The sequence below is a fragment of the Falco biarmicus genome, chromosome 3 (assembly GCF_023638135.1).
Source record: "Falco biarmicus isolate bFalBia1 chromosome 3, bFalBia1.pri, whole genome shotgun sequence".
NCBI classification, from domain to species: Eukaryota; Metazoa; Chordata; class Aves; order Falconiformes; family Falconidae; genus Falco; species Falco biarmicus.
Genome location: NC_079290.1, coordinates 81,499,880 through 81,517,053, shown reverse-complemented (window position 1 = coordinate 81,517,053; position 17,174 = coordinate 81,499,880). Strand labels below are relative to the sequence as shown.

General features: G+C 35.3%; 1 protein-coding gene across 1 annotated transcript in view; it reads left to right on the top strand.

The window, feature by feature from the left end:
* ABCA13 (ATP binding cassette subfamily A member 13) overlaps positions 1–17,174 on the top strand; it is a 211,693-nt gene that overhangs the window by 66,479 nt on the left and 128,040 nt on the right. Inside the window, exons 28-34 of the mRNA XM_056331501.1 lie at positions 3,097–3,210; positions 4,185–4,275; positions 9,761–9,937; positions 11,990–12,290; positions 13,122–13,236; positions 14,482–14,811; positions 16,713–16,782. Coding sequence (XP_056187476.1) covers positions 3,097–3,210; positions 4,185–4,275; positions 9,761–9,937; positions 11,990–12,290; positions 13,122–13,236; positions 14,482–14,811; positions 16,713–16,782 — 1,198 coding nt within the window. The remainder of the gene's footprint in view (positions 1–3,096; positions 3,211–4,184; positions 4,276–9,760; positions 9,938–11,989; positions 12,291–13,121; positions 13,237–14,481; positions 14,812–16,712; positions 16,783–17,174) is intronic.

Genomic DNA, 17,174 nt, shown 5'->3' with positions numbered 1-17,174 from the left:
CGTATTCCCCTATAGATCTTTTACTGAAATTAAGACTGAATAATACAGTTAACAATGAAGTTTGCTTGTGGTTTTGGTTTTTTTTTTTGTTTGTTTGTTTTTTTAATACTCTGGAGCAATACAAAGATTCTGGTAGATGCCTCTAGCACAATCTTTCATTCTCATTATGTATTCTCAAGCTCACAAAAGTTCCATCAGTTTATTCAGGAACCTGTCTATGCACATCTTCACCCTTCCCCTAAACCTGTCGATCTAACAAGCAGTTATGGATGTATCTGTTTATGTGTAAATATGAAAGTAGTAGGAAAGTTTCTTCAACAGGTTTTTAATTTATTTTATTACAGAAGCCTATCTGCTATTGCTTGAACAGAAATAAAATTTAAGTGCAAAGTATTGTTCCAGGTACCTCGAACACAACTACTAAAACCCAACCCTGTAAGCCCTTACACAGCCAAATCTACTGAAATCGGGACAGAAGTTCTAATTTCCTTTAGACTATGTGACCACATGGCAGCTGTTTACTAGAAGAAAAAAAGTAGCTGTTTAAAGCTAAAAAGAACATTAAAGTTTGTAAGCTAAGCTATGTTCTTGAAGTTTTTAATATGACTGTTTTGTTTCAAGACTGTATAACTGATGATTCTTTGTTAAACTGTGAGGTTGCTGGTTCTACCTTCTGAGAAGTCAACAGTTCTACTGTATAGAATAACAGTGACTATCACAGATACAGGCTGTAGTGCTGACTGAGAGCAAAAAAGTTCAGTAACAGCTGACATCCAGGAGTTCAAAGACCATGTGTGATGTCTTTGATCCTTGCTTTTGCAACTGTACTTTTTGCAACTGATGAGCTATTCTTATGAGACTATTTGGTATTTCAAAAGATTCTGAGCTGATCTTGGGCAATCACATTAGGACAACCTTGTACTCTTTCTTTGTAATTGGAACAGTCAGAATGTATATAAAAAACATAAATGTAGCAAGACAATTGAGAAATGAAAGAAAGGAAACTAGCAAATTAAGTTCAGTTTCCTGTCTTTTTGTCTAGTATAATTTGAAAAATTGATAATGAGTTGTGTAAGTTCTTATTTTAAACTTATCACGCCTAGCTTTGCAGGAGCACACTTGACTTGTGAGCCTGTTAAAAGATGTAATTATAAAGGCAGTTCAATAAGCTCAAAATACCATTTTTATTTATTCTTACATCAGGAAGAGGCTTAGACATATTCAATCCAGACAAAACCATAGGTGATATTGAAAGCTCTAATTTTAATCAAAGGCAATATCCAGTCTAGGTGTTACCAAGAATATTTATTTTAATGAACCTTCATTGATTAGGAAGAAGAGAACTTGAAGAGACTTTATATTAAACATCTAAGTCCAGCAAGTCATTAGCATACAAAATCACAGAGGCTGCTTTATAACGTGTAAGATTATACATTCACCTTACCCTACGTTCTGATTCCTATTGTAATCAGTAAAGGCTGTATAGGGAAGAACTGAACAACATGTCAGTGAAGTGATATTCCCCACAAATACTGTTGCAGCTTCCAAAATCTCAAGGGCCAGGCTTGCCAGGACCTTTGCTGACTTTAATTTCTTTCAAATAAGCCTATACATTATATAAGGTTCACCTTTTCCAAAAATCCATGCTGCTGCAGTAATTTTGTGTTCTATAGTTTGTATAAAGAGGTCGAATACAAGCACATTGTGGTTACTGTAGCTCTTTGAAAGTGACTTCAGCAAAAAAATAAAAAAAACCCCATCTCTTCTGAATCAAGTCAAAAAGGACTAAGCGTAGAGCTCAGATCTTACAAGCTGCTTGATATAACAGTTTCAAATGATGTCCAAAAATTTGATCTCCTTGTGTTCCAGTGTGACCTGTGCTTGCTCTGGGCTGCAGAAATAGCACTCTCCTATTTTGGCTGTTTGCCACGCTTGCAGCCTTTCTGGTCTCCCTCTGCTTGCCATCATCATGCATGGACAGTGAGTTACATGATCCTGAGAGTCAGGCCTGGGATTTCAGTCCATGAGGTTTCTGTGTTTGTTAACAGAAGAACTTTTTTAGTTGATTTGACACCAAACTTTAGTTTAACATTTAGGATCACTCTCTCTCTGAAAGTGGAATGGGGAATGTCATGGAAGTTAAGTGCATAAATTCCTTCAGAAAAATGAAATTATCTGCAAGGGTCTTATTGGGTCTTCTGTCCTACAAACAGGAGAAAAGAATCACCACGAATGGTCTTCCTATGTTGTGTTAGGAGTGAGATTTAGCAAAAGGCACTTAAAATACTATGGCAAAAATTGTTTGCTTTCAATTGGAATTACTGCAAATAGTATGGTCCCAAATTGGAGTTTACAACTCATTGCAGACACTCTTTGCTGGGAAATGTCATGATCTCTACCATAATAACAATGCTGGATTGTTCTTAAATGCACTTCTATGACTCATAACACCAATTTAAACAAAAAGATACTGCAGTGTTTTCTAAACTTTAGTATACTTGTGATCTGTTTAAAACAGGCTAGAAAAAAATGGTCGTTGTTTGCTAGTGGCTAAGAGAGAAATTGTAGCTTAGGTTCGACTGGGACAGAGACTATGTTGCTATACTCAAGTCTTCCTGTGTGAGAGTATTTTGAAATTGATTTATTGGTCACTTGAATTTATTGCCCACACCATGCTTCCAGCTTTCACTTTTATTTTATATTTGGTCAAAGTAGCTTGAATAAAAGACCTACAAGTTCTGTAGAGGCTTTCTTTTGAGTATGTCCTATTCTTTTTCTTTTTTTTCCTGTCTCTCTGAAACATCTCTATGATACTCTGTATGAAAGAGACATTACAAAATAGAGGTCTTTATGATACTTCAAGTAGAAAACATACATGCTGCAGGAATAATTTTCTTTGATTTACTTGATATCTCGAGACTGCAACAAATACTTTTCTTAAGTAGGACAATGAAAACATTGATATCCTTACTGCTGACTATCAAAGTGAAATGGAAAGAAATTGCAGAAGATCTGAAGCATGCCAGTTTTTCCCGTTTTTAAGATTTGCTGTGCACAGTTTTTACTTCATTTGTCTCCATGTATTCTTTTTCCCAGGCTAATTTCACTTTTGCTTTTGTGGAAAACTTGAAGACTTATTCTGAGACATGGCTTAGGATGTCTGAGGTTTTTAAAACCAGTGGAAATGTCCTTACAGTCTCACGGCTGCAGGTTGGTGAACTGTGGGAGGGCTGCCTATTTTCCAGTTTGCTATGTCACCTGGACAGAATTTCTGTACATGTAAAACTGCTTATCTATCTGGCGTCAGGTTTAAAAAGAGCTGAAAAAGAGGCAGATTAGCTTTAGGTTATGAGCCTACAGTGTGATACTGAAAAAATTCTGAGGTGAAAAAACTTAAAAGCAATGTTACTTCACTATATCCAGTATTACCAGGCAATAAGGGAAATAAGTACACCTAAAAGCTTTATGCAGTTACTTAAAATAAATGTAAGATTGTAGGAAATAAAATATTTTCTGGAACTTGCTTGTTTATCACTTGCTATTTTCCAACAATGTGTGCAACTGATAAAAAAACCCCTGATATAGGAAATACTGACTAAAAATAAAGAGCATTTTTGTTACTGGGGTTTTCCCCATTCTACATATTTGTGTCCTTTTCCTTTTTTCCCCAATAAAATTTAGTTTTGCCATGGTTGACTTGTGAAAACATGCATGGCTGTTACACTTCAGGAAAATTTTACACTTTAGGAGTATTTTTTTTACTACTTTAAGAAAAAAGCAGAATCCAGTCATGGCCCATACATATCAATTGAGCTATTACTTTTAAGTTCAGTTAAGGAATGATGTCACTAATCATTCATTAGACTGGCAGATCTCAGGATGCTTTTGTAGAGGTAGCAATTTTTTTCCCCCTTAGAACCTGGCAAATGAAGTAATGAAGCTAAAATAATGTAAAAGGAATTCCCAAATGCCAGTTCTTTTAAGATATTTATTTTGCTATTGCTAGTGTTAATTTGGAGTTAGCCTGTTAAGAGGGGAAGACTGAAGACATGGAGAGGCTAAGTGACTTCTCCAGTGTTATGCAGGAAATCTTGGTCATAGAATTGAGCATGAATGCATACTTATATTTTACATTTCTTTAGAGACAATGAACCTGATGTAACATCTAACACTTTTCATTTTAGGAAGCACTGCAAAGCAATTTCATAAAGCACTTTCTAGAAACGAATTTGGATATTGACATGGAAAAACTCTTTAAAAAAATGCAAGTATACGGTATGTACATAAAAGTACATGTACTGATTACGCTTATAAGACTTTAACTTGAACTTAGAGCTATGTTTACTTGTAATTGAAGGTTTTATCTACTTAAATAGTATTAAAGTACTAGACTTTAAATTCTCTTCTTCAGTTAGTCTCAAATATTTCTAATTGTCTTTTTTCTTCTGAGTGAATGGTTAATTTGCATTTCAAAATATTGAAAGACTTCAAAAATCTGGTAACAAGTTAGAAGTGGCAAACTGTCGTGGGAGAGTTATAAACACAGGGGCTATACTTAAAAGGAGTAGGGAGAAGTAATCCCAGTAGCCACAGTTCCATTAGTAGTAAATCTTTGTAGCAGATTTTGAAGGAAATCTATATACTTTAAATGGAAATAAATAGAAAATGAGATTGGATACAGTGTGTTTAATCAAAAGGGGTCTGTATTTTTTTTCTCCTTTTATTTGAGGATTACTTTCATGTAGTCTCCTTAAGCCTCAGAAAAGCTTGAGATACAATTAAAATCAGAGGGTGGCAAGTTTGGGTTCAGATCAGCAGAGACTAACCAGGGTCAGACCCAGCCCCTGGCATGGCTGAGTGGGGCCATGTGGGGTGATGCTGAGGCCAGGCCAGGATATCACCCTGTGGGTAGGGGGTCTGGGTCCAGACTGGCAGGTCCATGGCCAGGTCCACAGCCAAGTTGTGATGTGGTGAGATCTGCAGCCTGGGGCAGGCCCAGCCACAGTTCTGTGCAACATGGAAAAGCAGTGGCCCTGGCTTGGGCATCTGCACAGGGCTGTCCAGCAGTGTCCCCCTGGGTCACAGCCATGCACCCTTCCTGCATTGGTGCTGAGCCCTGGTAGTCAGACCTCCAGGAGTAGAGAGTATGTCCTCCAGGGCCAGAGAGGTATCCCAAGGGGAACAGTTTATAATGGAGGACGTGGAGATTATGATGAGTAATTTTGGGTATACAGGGATTTAAGGAGAAGAAGAGACAGGATAATGTTGGAAATTCAAGTTACTTTTAGAAGAATTTGGTAGGTGACAAAAAATCAATATGGCCTGCTGTCAGTAAGGTAGGTGCATGATAATTAAAATGATTGCTGACATGTGCCAGAAGGAATTGTCCATACCAATGTAGAGTCTAACGTCATTTAAGAAAAGTTCATGATTTTGAGGACCAGAAAGAGAGAAAAGTGGGATAAAATCCAGTAACAGGTAGTATAGCATCATATACAAAGGGAACTGGGTGCTTTCTAAAGGAGGATAGTGGTAGAGAGGACCGATCTGTGTAGTTTGTTATCAATGAGTGTTAGGATAACTATGAACCAGACACAAATCTGTTCCAGTCATTTGTTGGAGAAGTGATGAGCTCCCATAAGCTCCCATAAAGGGGCTGTGTGGCCCTCAGTGCTGGAATAAATGGACATTACAGCAATATAGGTTATGAAGTCTGCTCTACAGTCAAAGAATTTTTAGTCTAGAGCTAAAATAAACTAATAAATGTACCTGAAGTGCAGCTTTTATTGGATTTCTGTACCTGCCTTTCCACAGGAGACAGACAAAAGCTCCTGAGAGATTGTAAATAATGAAGTGTTTTTCACTTAAATTGTACTACTTTCCTGAGCTGGTTCTGTCATGGTTGATGTGAGATGAAGTTCTTGGATTTTCTTTTGCATGCAGGATGTGAGATTTATTTGAAACTGGCCTTGATTTGGCTCTGTTTGAAGGCTAGGACTAGCTGAACTTACTTGCACTGAGAAAAATGGCACATGTTGCCCAGAATTCAAGCCAGAAAGTAAGAGCCTGGGCTCAATATCCTCCTTAGATTAGGGACTCAAATTTGAATTCCTTACATCTCAGGAAGATTTTCTTAATCACTGAACTGTTGTCTAGTCTGGGTCAGGCACAGCACACCTCTAATGGTGAAGCTGGATCACAATACAACTGAAAACCCCACACACAGAACCACATAGTTTGAAAGATAAGAGGGAGGAAAGAGCAAGTCTCTCAGCCCACAAGGCCTGCTGGAAATATAACTATCTCAATATATTAGTTGAGTAGGAGATGGATTTTGTTTGGATCTAACACTGGGAGCTACATGATAGGTTATGGGCAAACAATATTTCATTAAGTAGGTATCAAGATCTCTGGACTTATCAGGTCCATCTTCACTGTTGCAGACAACATCATCACATGTGCATGTGTTTCTCAAGCTATAGATTTTTATGAGAGCTAAGGGTATGTGAAAATATGTAATAAATGGTCAACAGTCTTGGATGGTGAGTACAGGAAATCATTTTAGTAGAATGGCTTATGAAACTAGAATTTCTTTATTTTAATGGAATACGGCCAAGAAAATTAACATCATATAAAAAAATGCAAATCAATATGGGCTATAGCAATAGCATTTATGCCTTTGTCAAGCTGATATGTCCAAGGTGCCAAAGCACTCTTCTGCATTTACACTTTGATTACACTTATATTTACAGATTCACTTTGTCATTTTGGTTTTTGAAAAACAACTATGCCCTCTTATTTTTGTGTTGGTTTTGTATGCTTTCTTTGTTCAGTTTATTAGTCTATAATCATGTGCAGCTGTTACTGTAAACCTCTGTTCTTATGTGTGGGTTTTTTTTTTTTTAATCATTACTCTTATACTGCATCAGCTTTTTACTTTTAGTCCTGTAATTATCTTACTTGGATCCAATTAAAGTCCTAAACGAATCCATATATGTTATTGGGTTTACCACTCACAATCTGTTTATTTCTATCCAAAGCTGAGGTTTTCTAAAGTCACCTAATCTGTGTGATTATGTATTTTTCTTTTAACTAAAGCAAACATTCCCTTGGTTTATTACATCTACCCTCACATTAAGATAAATTCTAATTATGCTCAAATCCAAGATGTTTGTGTTTGTATTTTTTTTTTAACTTTTCCACAATGCTATAAAAATGGTTAACAGTCTTAGTGACATCTTATTAACCCTGCTATTCCTGCTGCAAAGTGTTGGGGACACAGAGTGGATTGATGTAGCACTCTTCCAACCCCTATAAAATTATTATGCATAAGACCTGGCAAAGTTATCAATTTCTAAAACAGTTCTTCAGGGTTACTGTGCCAGTTTTACTCACCTGGAACAAAATAAATACTTAACTGAGGGCAAAAAAGTTTGTGGTTTTCTTTTTAAACTCTTTACCTTCTAAGCTAGCTTTGTGTTGGCAAGGCAACTCTATTCCTCTATGCTTGCTTTCTGACTCTGTAATCTGCAGTCATTTCCTGGGTGCAGCCAACTTTATACAAACTCTGTCCCACAAGAGCTTGTGAGCTCCTTGCTGGCCACAGTCCTTATGAACCTTTCAAGAAGCACTGGGAGGCAGCTGTGCTGCAGGGTCTTCTTTTGGATTCTTGCTTGCTGAGTCTTTTTCTTGTACTACTTCTGTGATTTCTCCCAGATATGTTTTTCACAGGGATTTCCCTTATAGAGGGCTACCTGTGACCTGGGATGTAACAACCAGGGTAGAAAAAAATCAGGCAGCTTTCCTCCATGCTACAGCTCTACTGCCCTCATTGAAATGAAATAGTTTTATGTGTATATGGAAAGCTGGAAACAAATAGCTCTATCATCACCACTGAAAACTATGCCATCACCAAAACAGTCTGATAACTAAAAACCTTCTCCTAATTTCTGACCTAAATTCATTCATTGCTGGTTTATTACAATTTATTAATCTTGCAACCTTTTACTTAAATAGCACTTCTACCTGGTAGATTTACATAAACCAGAAATATTTTCTCCCAGTAACTTAATCATAAGTTAAACAAGCTAAGTGGAAGATGAGGGCTGAGTTGGTATGTAATGAAGTATGATGATGATAATAGTAAAAACAGATTTGCTGAGTTTTTTATTTATAATTCCTACATTTATAAATGGGAAAAATACAAGATAGGCAATTCTATAGATGTTCATTCTAAAACATTCCTATGGATTGTATCAGTTCATATATATGTGTTATTTCTATACTAGAGTACCGAAATTCATGCACATTGTGAAAGACAGTATTTTGCTTCCAGAAACAGTTAAATATGCCATACTCCAAGCAAACAGCAATCTAGTTGGTATTTCTTATGCTAAAATGTTCAATAGTTTAATCCATAAGAGAGAAGGTTTTTTGGTTAATTACTGATTTCAAATTAAGGTCTTTCAAAGATCAGCTGGTAAAGAGATCTCTGGTGGTTTTGGGTTTTTTTGTGTGTGTATATATATGTATAGGGTTATATATAGTTACACACAAACACATAGGCATATACGAATACATATATATATGAAAGCTTAACCCTACTACTTAATGTTAGGAATATTCTATTCTCTCTAATGCTGCAAAAAAAGTAGCAGCACAGATATTTCCTTTGTTGTCTTCCTCAAGGATAGCAGTAAATAAGACTTGAAGTATCTACATTTGGCTCTGTTTTCACTCAACCCATGAATTCACCTTGTCTTTGCTTGCCTGTCTTCTGAGTTCTAGACTATCAGTTCCTCAACTTTTTTCTTGTGTTCTTTATCCTTTCTCACTCGTAATCATGTCTGTTCCTCAGACTACTCCATGCATTTTCCCACTTATGTACCTTCCTATTTCCCTATACGGATGCTGAATAACATCGATGATTCAGATTTATCTGTCACCACTGTTATCAAATGAGGTCATCACCTATCCTTTTTAAAGCCTATATCTCCAAGTGAATCTTGAAAAATTTATGATGGAAATCTGTGTTGGATGTTTTATAATATTGTTTATTACCTGAGAAATTCAGATGTTTCCATTAAATCCAGATGAGTTAAGACTGTTTCTAGACCATGCTATCCTGGTTGTTCTCTCAGACATAAGAATATAACACTCTCTCTACATTCTCTACCAATGTATGGAGATCTGAATTCCTCCAAAGGTCAGCAGTTTTGGGAACCAGGCTTTAAGGTATACATTCATTCTGGATCCATAGAAAGGATCAAAGTAAAAATAGAGGGGTTGTAGGTTTTTTCAGATGCTTTTTAAATGTAGAGCTCGAGTCAAAACTCTTACCCCCTATACAACGATATTTGCAGTGTCAAGGAAAGAACTAGCAAATATATTGCTGGATGAAAAAGATCTCTGTTGTGATGTTTGAAGTATAGTAACTTGTATTTGTGTGAGTAGTTACGGAAAGATCGGGAAATGTTAAGTCCTGCAGCTTCAAAGATGTGGTCTATTTCTAGAACTTTATTAGAATTTGTTACATTTTTGTTGCTCTGAAATTGAGGGAAGACATAGCTGAAGACTTATAAAAGCCACTGAAACATGAACTATGCTTCCACAAGTTCACACTAAAATTCCTATGGTTTTAAAACTTCTTCCTTTTTTTTAATACAAAGGGTATTTACTCTTATAGGATGTGCAACTGAGAACATACCTTTCTGTTCTGATCATTAAAACTAAGGAAGTCAAATTTATTTCCTCATCTTAGAAACTACGATGAACAAGATGCTTAACAGCTCAGCAAGTAAACAGATTGACCTGTTGTCACAGCTTGTAGTAAATATCTCTTCCTGTGTGTTACTGGACCGTTTCCAGCCTTTTGACTCTGTTGAGAAATTGGAGGAGAAGGCTCATGAACTCATGCAGCAAAACAGTTTTTTAGCTAGTAAGTACCTTAATTAAAATTCATATTGACATCAGACTTTGTAGTTGTCTATGTTTATTCATAAGGTAGGTTAAACTTACACAGCTTCACATTATGTATTAAAACACATATAATACAGGCAAAATAAAATACGTTTACCTTAAGAGGTATTCCCTAACATTTGAATGCTGTAATATATATTGTAAAGACTAATTATGTTGTTTTAATTGTGGAATTGCCAAACGAATCCATGAAGTCTGTTATTTCTAACAAAATGTTGAAAAGAATAGTCATAAATGTTTAAAATAGAACAAAAAAGCTGAAAATTGTATAGTACTAAGGAGACTTGATTAATTATTATGATGAGATCATAGTTTACATCCTTTCTAATTTTAATTTTTATATTCTTGTTTTTTCAAAATGAAGCAAAGGAAGGGTTTTTTTTTGGTAAGTTTTATTCTTAAACCAACACCTCAGAGAAATTAGCTTGTTTATTCAAAGCAAATAAATTATTAAGCAACAGATATATCTCTTTTCTTCCCTGGGATTCTACTGTCTATCCTTTTCCTGCATTATATTCTTATTGATGAGATTCAATTAACTGTACAGAAGTTTAAAAGACAAGAATATTTTTCTTGTTGCACATGCTTTCTTTTCTTGCATAAAATGTTTTAAGTTGCATCTAGCCTTTCCAAAAGAGAGCCCCATTTAAGTCTTCATAAAGTGTGCCATGTTTTTCCCCCCTGTTGATTTTTATTGTCTCCCCAGACTCCTGTAAGTACACAAGAAAAGACATGTCTAAACAGTTCCAGAGAATGAAACTACTTAGTCTGGAATCCTATGTTTGTTCTACAACCTGCACAGTACCCCCATTTGCAGAATATGGAAATGACCGCCCTCCAACAATACAAAAGCGACAGGCCATACCGTGATATAAGGAAAATTTCTCAGGAGTACTTTGAGGGGGTGAAATTTTTTGCCTTTTCAGGGGAAGAGATGGATAGATCTTGACCCTCAAAAACTGAATTGTCAAGTTCTAGATCCATTTTGCTTCTGTTTACATAGGGAAGGGTCATATGCTAACATAAGCTAACATTTCTTGGGAGTTTTTTTTCAGTACTGTGGCCTTATAATCTCTTTACATGCTTAAATCGGTAAAATGGCATTTTAAGGGACCTAATGAGTCCAATATGCCAATACTACATGCTCAGATATAGGCATATCTGGGCCTTACCTTTCCACAGTAAGGTATAAAACTAAAACAGAATAAACAGAATTTTCTTTGCTTGCTTTTTTTATAGTTTCATAGCTTCATGAAATGTCTTGGGAAACTAAATGTTTTGCATAAATAGGAAAATGAGATTGGTCAGTTGAAAAAATAAGCTTTACAGAAGAGGAAAAAGGTCAAAATTTTACATTCATCAAGAAGTCTTAAAAAATCTGGGTCATCCAGAAAGAAAATACCAACCAATCTGCTGTATTGGTACAGATGTATCTTCATCTTTTCATCTACAATTAAGCTTTCACCTGCTTTTTTTTTTTTTTTTTTTTTACACAAAGCTAGAGAAAATAAACATGCAAATTCTGCTGTGCTAAAACAGAAGTTTTAAAATTGATTCAGAAATTAAAAATCAGAGTAAATTTTAGTGTGTTGGTACTGTTTACTTTATCACCCACTTCCAGGGGTTGTTATCCTTTGATGGACAAATTTTATGGCTACTGCTTTCACTGTAGAATTGAGATCAGTCCCAAAGAACGAGTTAAATCTGGATATAAAAAGAATAAAATGCAATTCAAAGCAACAAATTGAGAAGGAATTTTCTCAGATAAAAATGGTTGTTGCAAACACATTTATTATGTGAATAATCTTCTACATTTCATATTTATGAATGTAAAAAATTTAAGTCTCTATGAAACCTACCATTCTTGTGTTGGGGGGTCAAGAAATTTTAGAGGCCTGCCATGAAAGGTGAATGTATCCTACTATCATATGGTAATTGGCCATGAGTTAGCTGTGTAAATGGCATAAATCATGTAAGCTTGGGTATGAAGCTCTTTTTCTTCTTGTGGCAGGTATCATCTTTGATACACCAAAGAACAAGACACAAGATTCTAGCAATCTCCTTCCACGACACATTTCATATACAATTAGAACAAGTGTTCTCTACAGCATGAGAACAGATTTGATTAAAAACCCAGCGTGGAAATCTCATCCACAGAAATTGCCAGCTGATGGGTTTAAATACAACCACATCTTTATTCCTCTCCAAGACATGATTGAAAGGGCAATTATTTCAGCACAGACTGGGACAAATACCTTAGAGCCATCCATTCAGGTGCAAGCCATGCCTTACCCTTGTCATACCAGTGATCTGTAAGTAAACTTTCAGCTTTTTAATTCAGTATATTATCCTTATTAGATTAATACTAGAGGACTTGGGAAACTACTAGGTCTTTGTAGTGGGTGAATGTGTGTATCTCAGCACAAGACTGAACCAGTATGTTCAATACCAGATGTTACAGCATAGCAAATGTTGTTTAACAGCTGTGACCACAACAGATTATGCAACTTCTGTCTGGCAAATGACCCCTGATGAGCTGTTGGTGGCTATACTGTGGAGTAGTCTGCTGGACAGAGACCGTGTCAAAATATGGTGCAACTAAATTAGATTATGCTAAGAAACCCACTTTCCATCCTTAGTTGTCCTGTACACAAACTGTAAATTAATCCCTGGTATGTGTTATAATACAGCATAAGTTGATGAAGAAAAAAAAATAGTGTAGAAATGTTCTTTGTAAAACCATGCAAACATCCTGAGTATTAGAATTAAAACTTAATGGTAATATATCTGTTAAAGTGGAGCAAAAGTTGACTGGCTCTTGGTATTCCCTACTGTCCAAATATATTATTTTGCCGTAGAAACAAACCTGAACTTTGTTTAACTTTGAATGGAGCCCTGAAGAATGATTACATCAGTTGTACTGTTGACAAATACTAATAAAACTTTATAGTACTAATACATATATTTAGCTTCTTCCATGAAAAATAAGCAATTCTAACCAGAACAAGAATCAACCTTATTACTCATGTCAGATCTTATTTGTGCATACTTTGAGAATAGTCCCAGTATTAATCTATTAACATTCTGCTAAAAAGTATTTTACCTTTGGGGTTTAATAACTCTGCATATATGTTCTTTCATAGATTCTTGAACAATATAGGGTTTTTTTTCCCGCTTATGATGATGTTAACATGGATGGTTTCAGTTGCTGGCATGGTTCGCAAACTGGTTTATGAAAGAGAAATTCATCTAGAAGAGGTAAGAGGCAGATTAGCCTCTGAAAATAAAATGTATGTATTAAAGTGTACTGTAATACAAAACTTAAACTTTGAAGTATGTTTATGTATTTATAATCCAGCTGGCTTTGTTTTCACTTGTTTCCTCTGAGCAGTAGGTTTTAGTTCTACCTGCCAACTCAGATTCACAACCATTGTTTAAGCATCAGTCTTCTTAATATGCAAGTATTGTCTCTGAGACAAAAAGCAACAAGCAAAACATCCATAAAACGTGAAGCTGGAAACTGTTTTTTGGGAAAAGTCCTTGTGATTAGAATGATTTTTATTTGGGATTATTTTTCATGTTTTTCTATACATGGTCTAAAATGATAAAACTTCCTATACCAAATTATTTTTTTTCCATATATTGTGTAATTCTCAGAAATATAAGGGAGGATGATACAGAAAAAAAGCGAAAATTATTTGGTTATATCAAAGGCTAGTCCTAGCATGTGCTAAGCGTATGGAAGGACAGGGGGTTTATGATAAGTTTTCTATATGGACAAATATACTTTTTTTGAAGAATTATACTGGTCTTTAGACTGCTAGAGTAAGCTTCTTTTAATCTGGGAAATTATCTAATTTCTCTAGGCTTTGTGTTCTAATATAGGCCTTATTGTTTTAAAAATGCTTTAAAATATTAAATCAACTTAATAAACTTAATATTCATCATCATATGAAAAATGTTTCATAAGTAGCATTGGCTTGTTTCCAAAAGCTTTTTTTTTTTTTTTTTTTTAAAAAAAAAAAAAAAAAAGAAAGAAGGGTAATACATCATACCTGGCTAAATTATTATTTGCATGCTAATACTTAAAGGTTTACAAACATATCCATATGTTACTTTTAGTTCAGCAACAGGCTGGGAAAAAAACATTTGCTTATACAGCGCTGTAGATACCTTCACTACTTTTTAGAGTATAAAAAGGCGAACTCCTCACCGGAGGACCCAGTAATCTGACATCTGGTGGTGCAACCTACGCATAAGGGTTGTGCCTGAGCACTGGTATTCCTCATGTTAATATGTGATAAGCTCAGAGGCAGCCCTGCTCAGAACGTGGTTCCAGGAGAAAGCAGCAGAAGGGGTAACACAGGAAAAGAGAGAAGAAAGTAGTAATTTAATGGGAAAATTACATCATTCAGGAGCTAGTAGTGTCTTGGTGGTAACATGTTAAGAGAAGAAGAAAATTTGTTTCCTAACCTTAACTTGCTTTGCTGTGCTGTCTTGCAGTATATGAAGACAATGGGTGTGCATCCAGCCGTTCATTTCTTTGCTTGGTTTCTGGAGAATGTCATTGTGCTCACAATAAGCAGCTGTGCTCTGGCCATTATTTTAAAAGCAAGTGGTATCTTTGCTTATAGCAATGGCTTCCTCATCTTCCTTTTTCTCCTGGATTTTGGAGCTACAGTTATTATGTTAAGCTATTTTTTGGGAGCATTTTTTAGCAGTGCTGACACAGCAGCTCTGTGTGCCAGCCTTGTATATATGATCAGTTTTTTACCCTACATAGTTTTGTTGGTCTTGCAGAACCAGTTGAGTTTCATCAGCCAGATTATAATGGTAAATATTTATTTTCCTTTTCTAATTTTTCCTCTCCAATCATGCTGTGGGTTTTCCATAGTTTTGAACTTTAGACTGTAATTCACTTATTTTTTTCCCCAGGTTTCTGTTTGCTTTTCTGTTTCACTGGAAATAAGTCAATTAATAAATACCAAATTGAGAAAATGTTTTGAACGTACAGAGGAATAAAAAAGAAATTCTTAAGGAAATTTTGTAAACCTACAGAAAATATAAGGAGGTTGCATTCCTCATGCTCAGAAGTTCTCTTTACGTTTTGATGTCAAAAAATTTTTAATGTTACTGTACTTTCAAGCACACCTGGTGACATGCCACTCCTGAAAGTCATTATTTGTTTGGACAAAAACTAGTGATTGATCCTCTATTGAGTACAATTGGGGATTAGATTGGAAATTTGTCTAGTGTTTATCTAGCTATACATATAGCTAGTCTGAGGTAATATGTTTCTTTGGTGTCAGTTCTTCCATGTCCTTTCCTGTTTTATTTACACCATGTGCTGTTTTATGTCTTTGCATTGTCTTAATATACTATATCCCTGATTGGGTCATCAAATACACCATCATACAATGCAAACTGTATTTCACATTATGGCTTCACTCTTTCAAAATAACTCACATACCAAATTAACCTGGTGGAATAATTCATAAACTATTAAAAAATATGGTTGCTTTTTCAGTGTCAGTTGGTCAGATAAAATATATTGGTTCTTTGCATACAAGTAAGCAAGATGTAAGACTACAGAATTCAGGCATAAACAGACAGGGTGGAATTAATTATTTTTTTTTTTCTGTTGCTTTTTTTCCCCCCTCCTTTGGGCCACAGAGAGGGAAAAGTATGAATCAGATAATTTGCACACTTTAAAATAATTTATTTCAAAACTCTTCAGATATCCTGCATTTGCTGAAAATCAGAGGCAGCAGCATGTGAAAAAGGTAACAATTTTTGAAGAGAGAGGAGAGGCCATCAAGTGAGATAATGAAACCTTAGCAATGTAAAAGGCAGAAACTCAGTTGATGGTAATTAGCATTAACTTCTCTGTACAAAAATGTAATCCATGCCGCTAATGTTTTTGAATTTTTTCTAAGTAGCAGCCTATGTTATACTTTTTGCTTCATACAGCTGGCAGGATGCATTCCTTTTGTGTCAAATATTGCAGAAAAAGTATTTAATTGCATTATTTTGAAATAAGATAAAATGATCTTCTGTTTCAGCTCACTCTCAAACTGCAGAACTTTGTCACTGAGTAACACATTAATTGCAGTAGTGTTTTGGATCTCCCCATCAACCTTTATGAGCTCACCAGTGTTTTTCCACTGATCAACAGTCACACTTCCTTGTTATGCTACATCACACTAACTTGCTTGTTTTCCATTTTGTAGTTTTGTGATACAGCATGATTATGTTGCTTCTTGGAAGTCAAATGTTATTGCCTTGCACAAAGATGCTGTCTCAGCATATAGGACCCGGTGTGTGTGTTCCTTCTGCTTCTGTCTCTTCTTGAGTTCTGGTCTTACAAAAAGGAGTAGGAGCACTGCTTTTACTATAGAAATTATATTTATTTGCTTGCCTTTACAGTGTTATGTATTATAAATTTTCAGTATACGCTAGATTTATGATGGTCTATAACTTGTTATAAAGTTAAATAATGCATTCCAATATTAATGACTAGATCAATGGTGCTCTTTAAGGTGGAGCAAATACTACTGCAGTATGTGGAACAGAATTGTTAAAATGTAAAAGAAAATAATGACGATTAGTCAATGTGAAACAAAGGTCTGTTTACTTTGTGCTTGCTTTTAGTGTCACAAAATATTTTATTTCATGGAGCTTGTTAATGAAATTTTATTTGATGTTCACATCCTGTTTCTCCTTTGGTGTTGTAGTGTCTTCTTTCTACAACTGCCTTTGGGCAAGGAGTATTTTTCATTACATTCTTTGAGGGCCAAGAAATAGGTAAGCTCACCAGTTAGAAGAAAAGTTTTGCAATTATTTCAAAAACTACAGCTGGAAATGTTTTTCATTTTGTTCAGAAAAAAATATCTCTAATAATGATTTAAGAAGGTAGATCATAATAGGAGAAAAACTTTTTAGTGCCCCTTGAAAACAGCTTGTGCCACTTCCTGGCAGTAAATGAGAGTGGTTAGCATTGCTCTGTTTGCAGTACAGGTTGGAGGAAAATCTCCACATCCTGTTAGATGACAAAGTGAGTGTATTCAGCCAATGAAATTGTTCTGGAGATGCAAACCCAAACTTCATATTTAGTGAAATTCAGTAGAGCTACCTAAGGGCGAGCATCTGACTGAATATTATTTCACTCATTGAATGTGTTATTTCTCAGTCCAGTG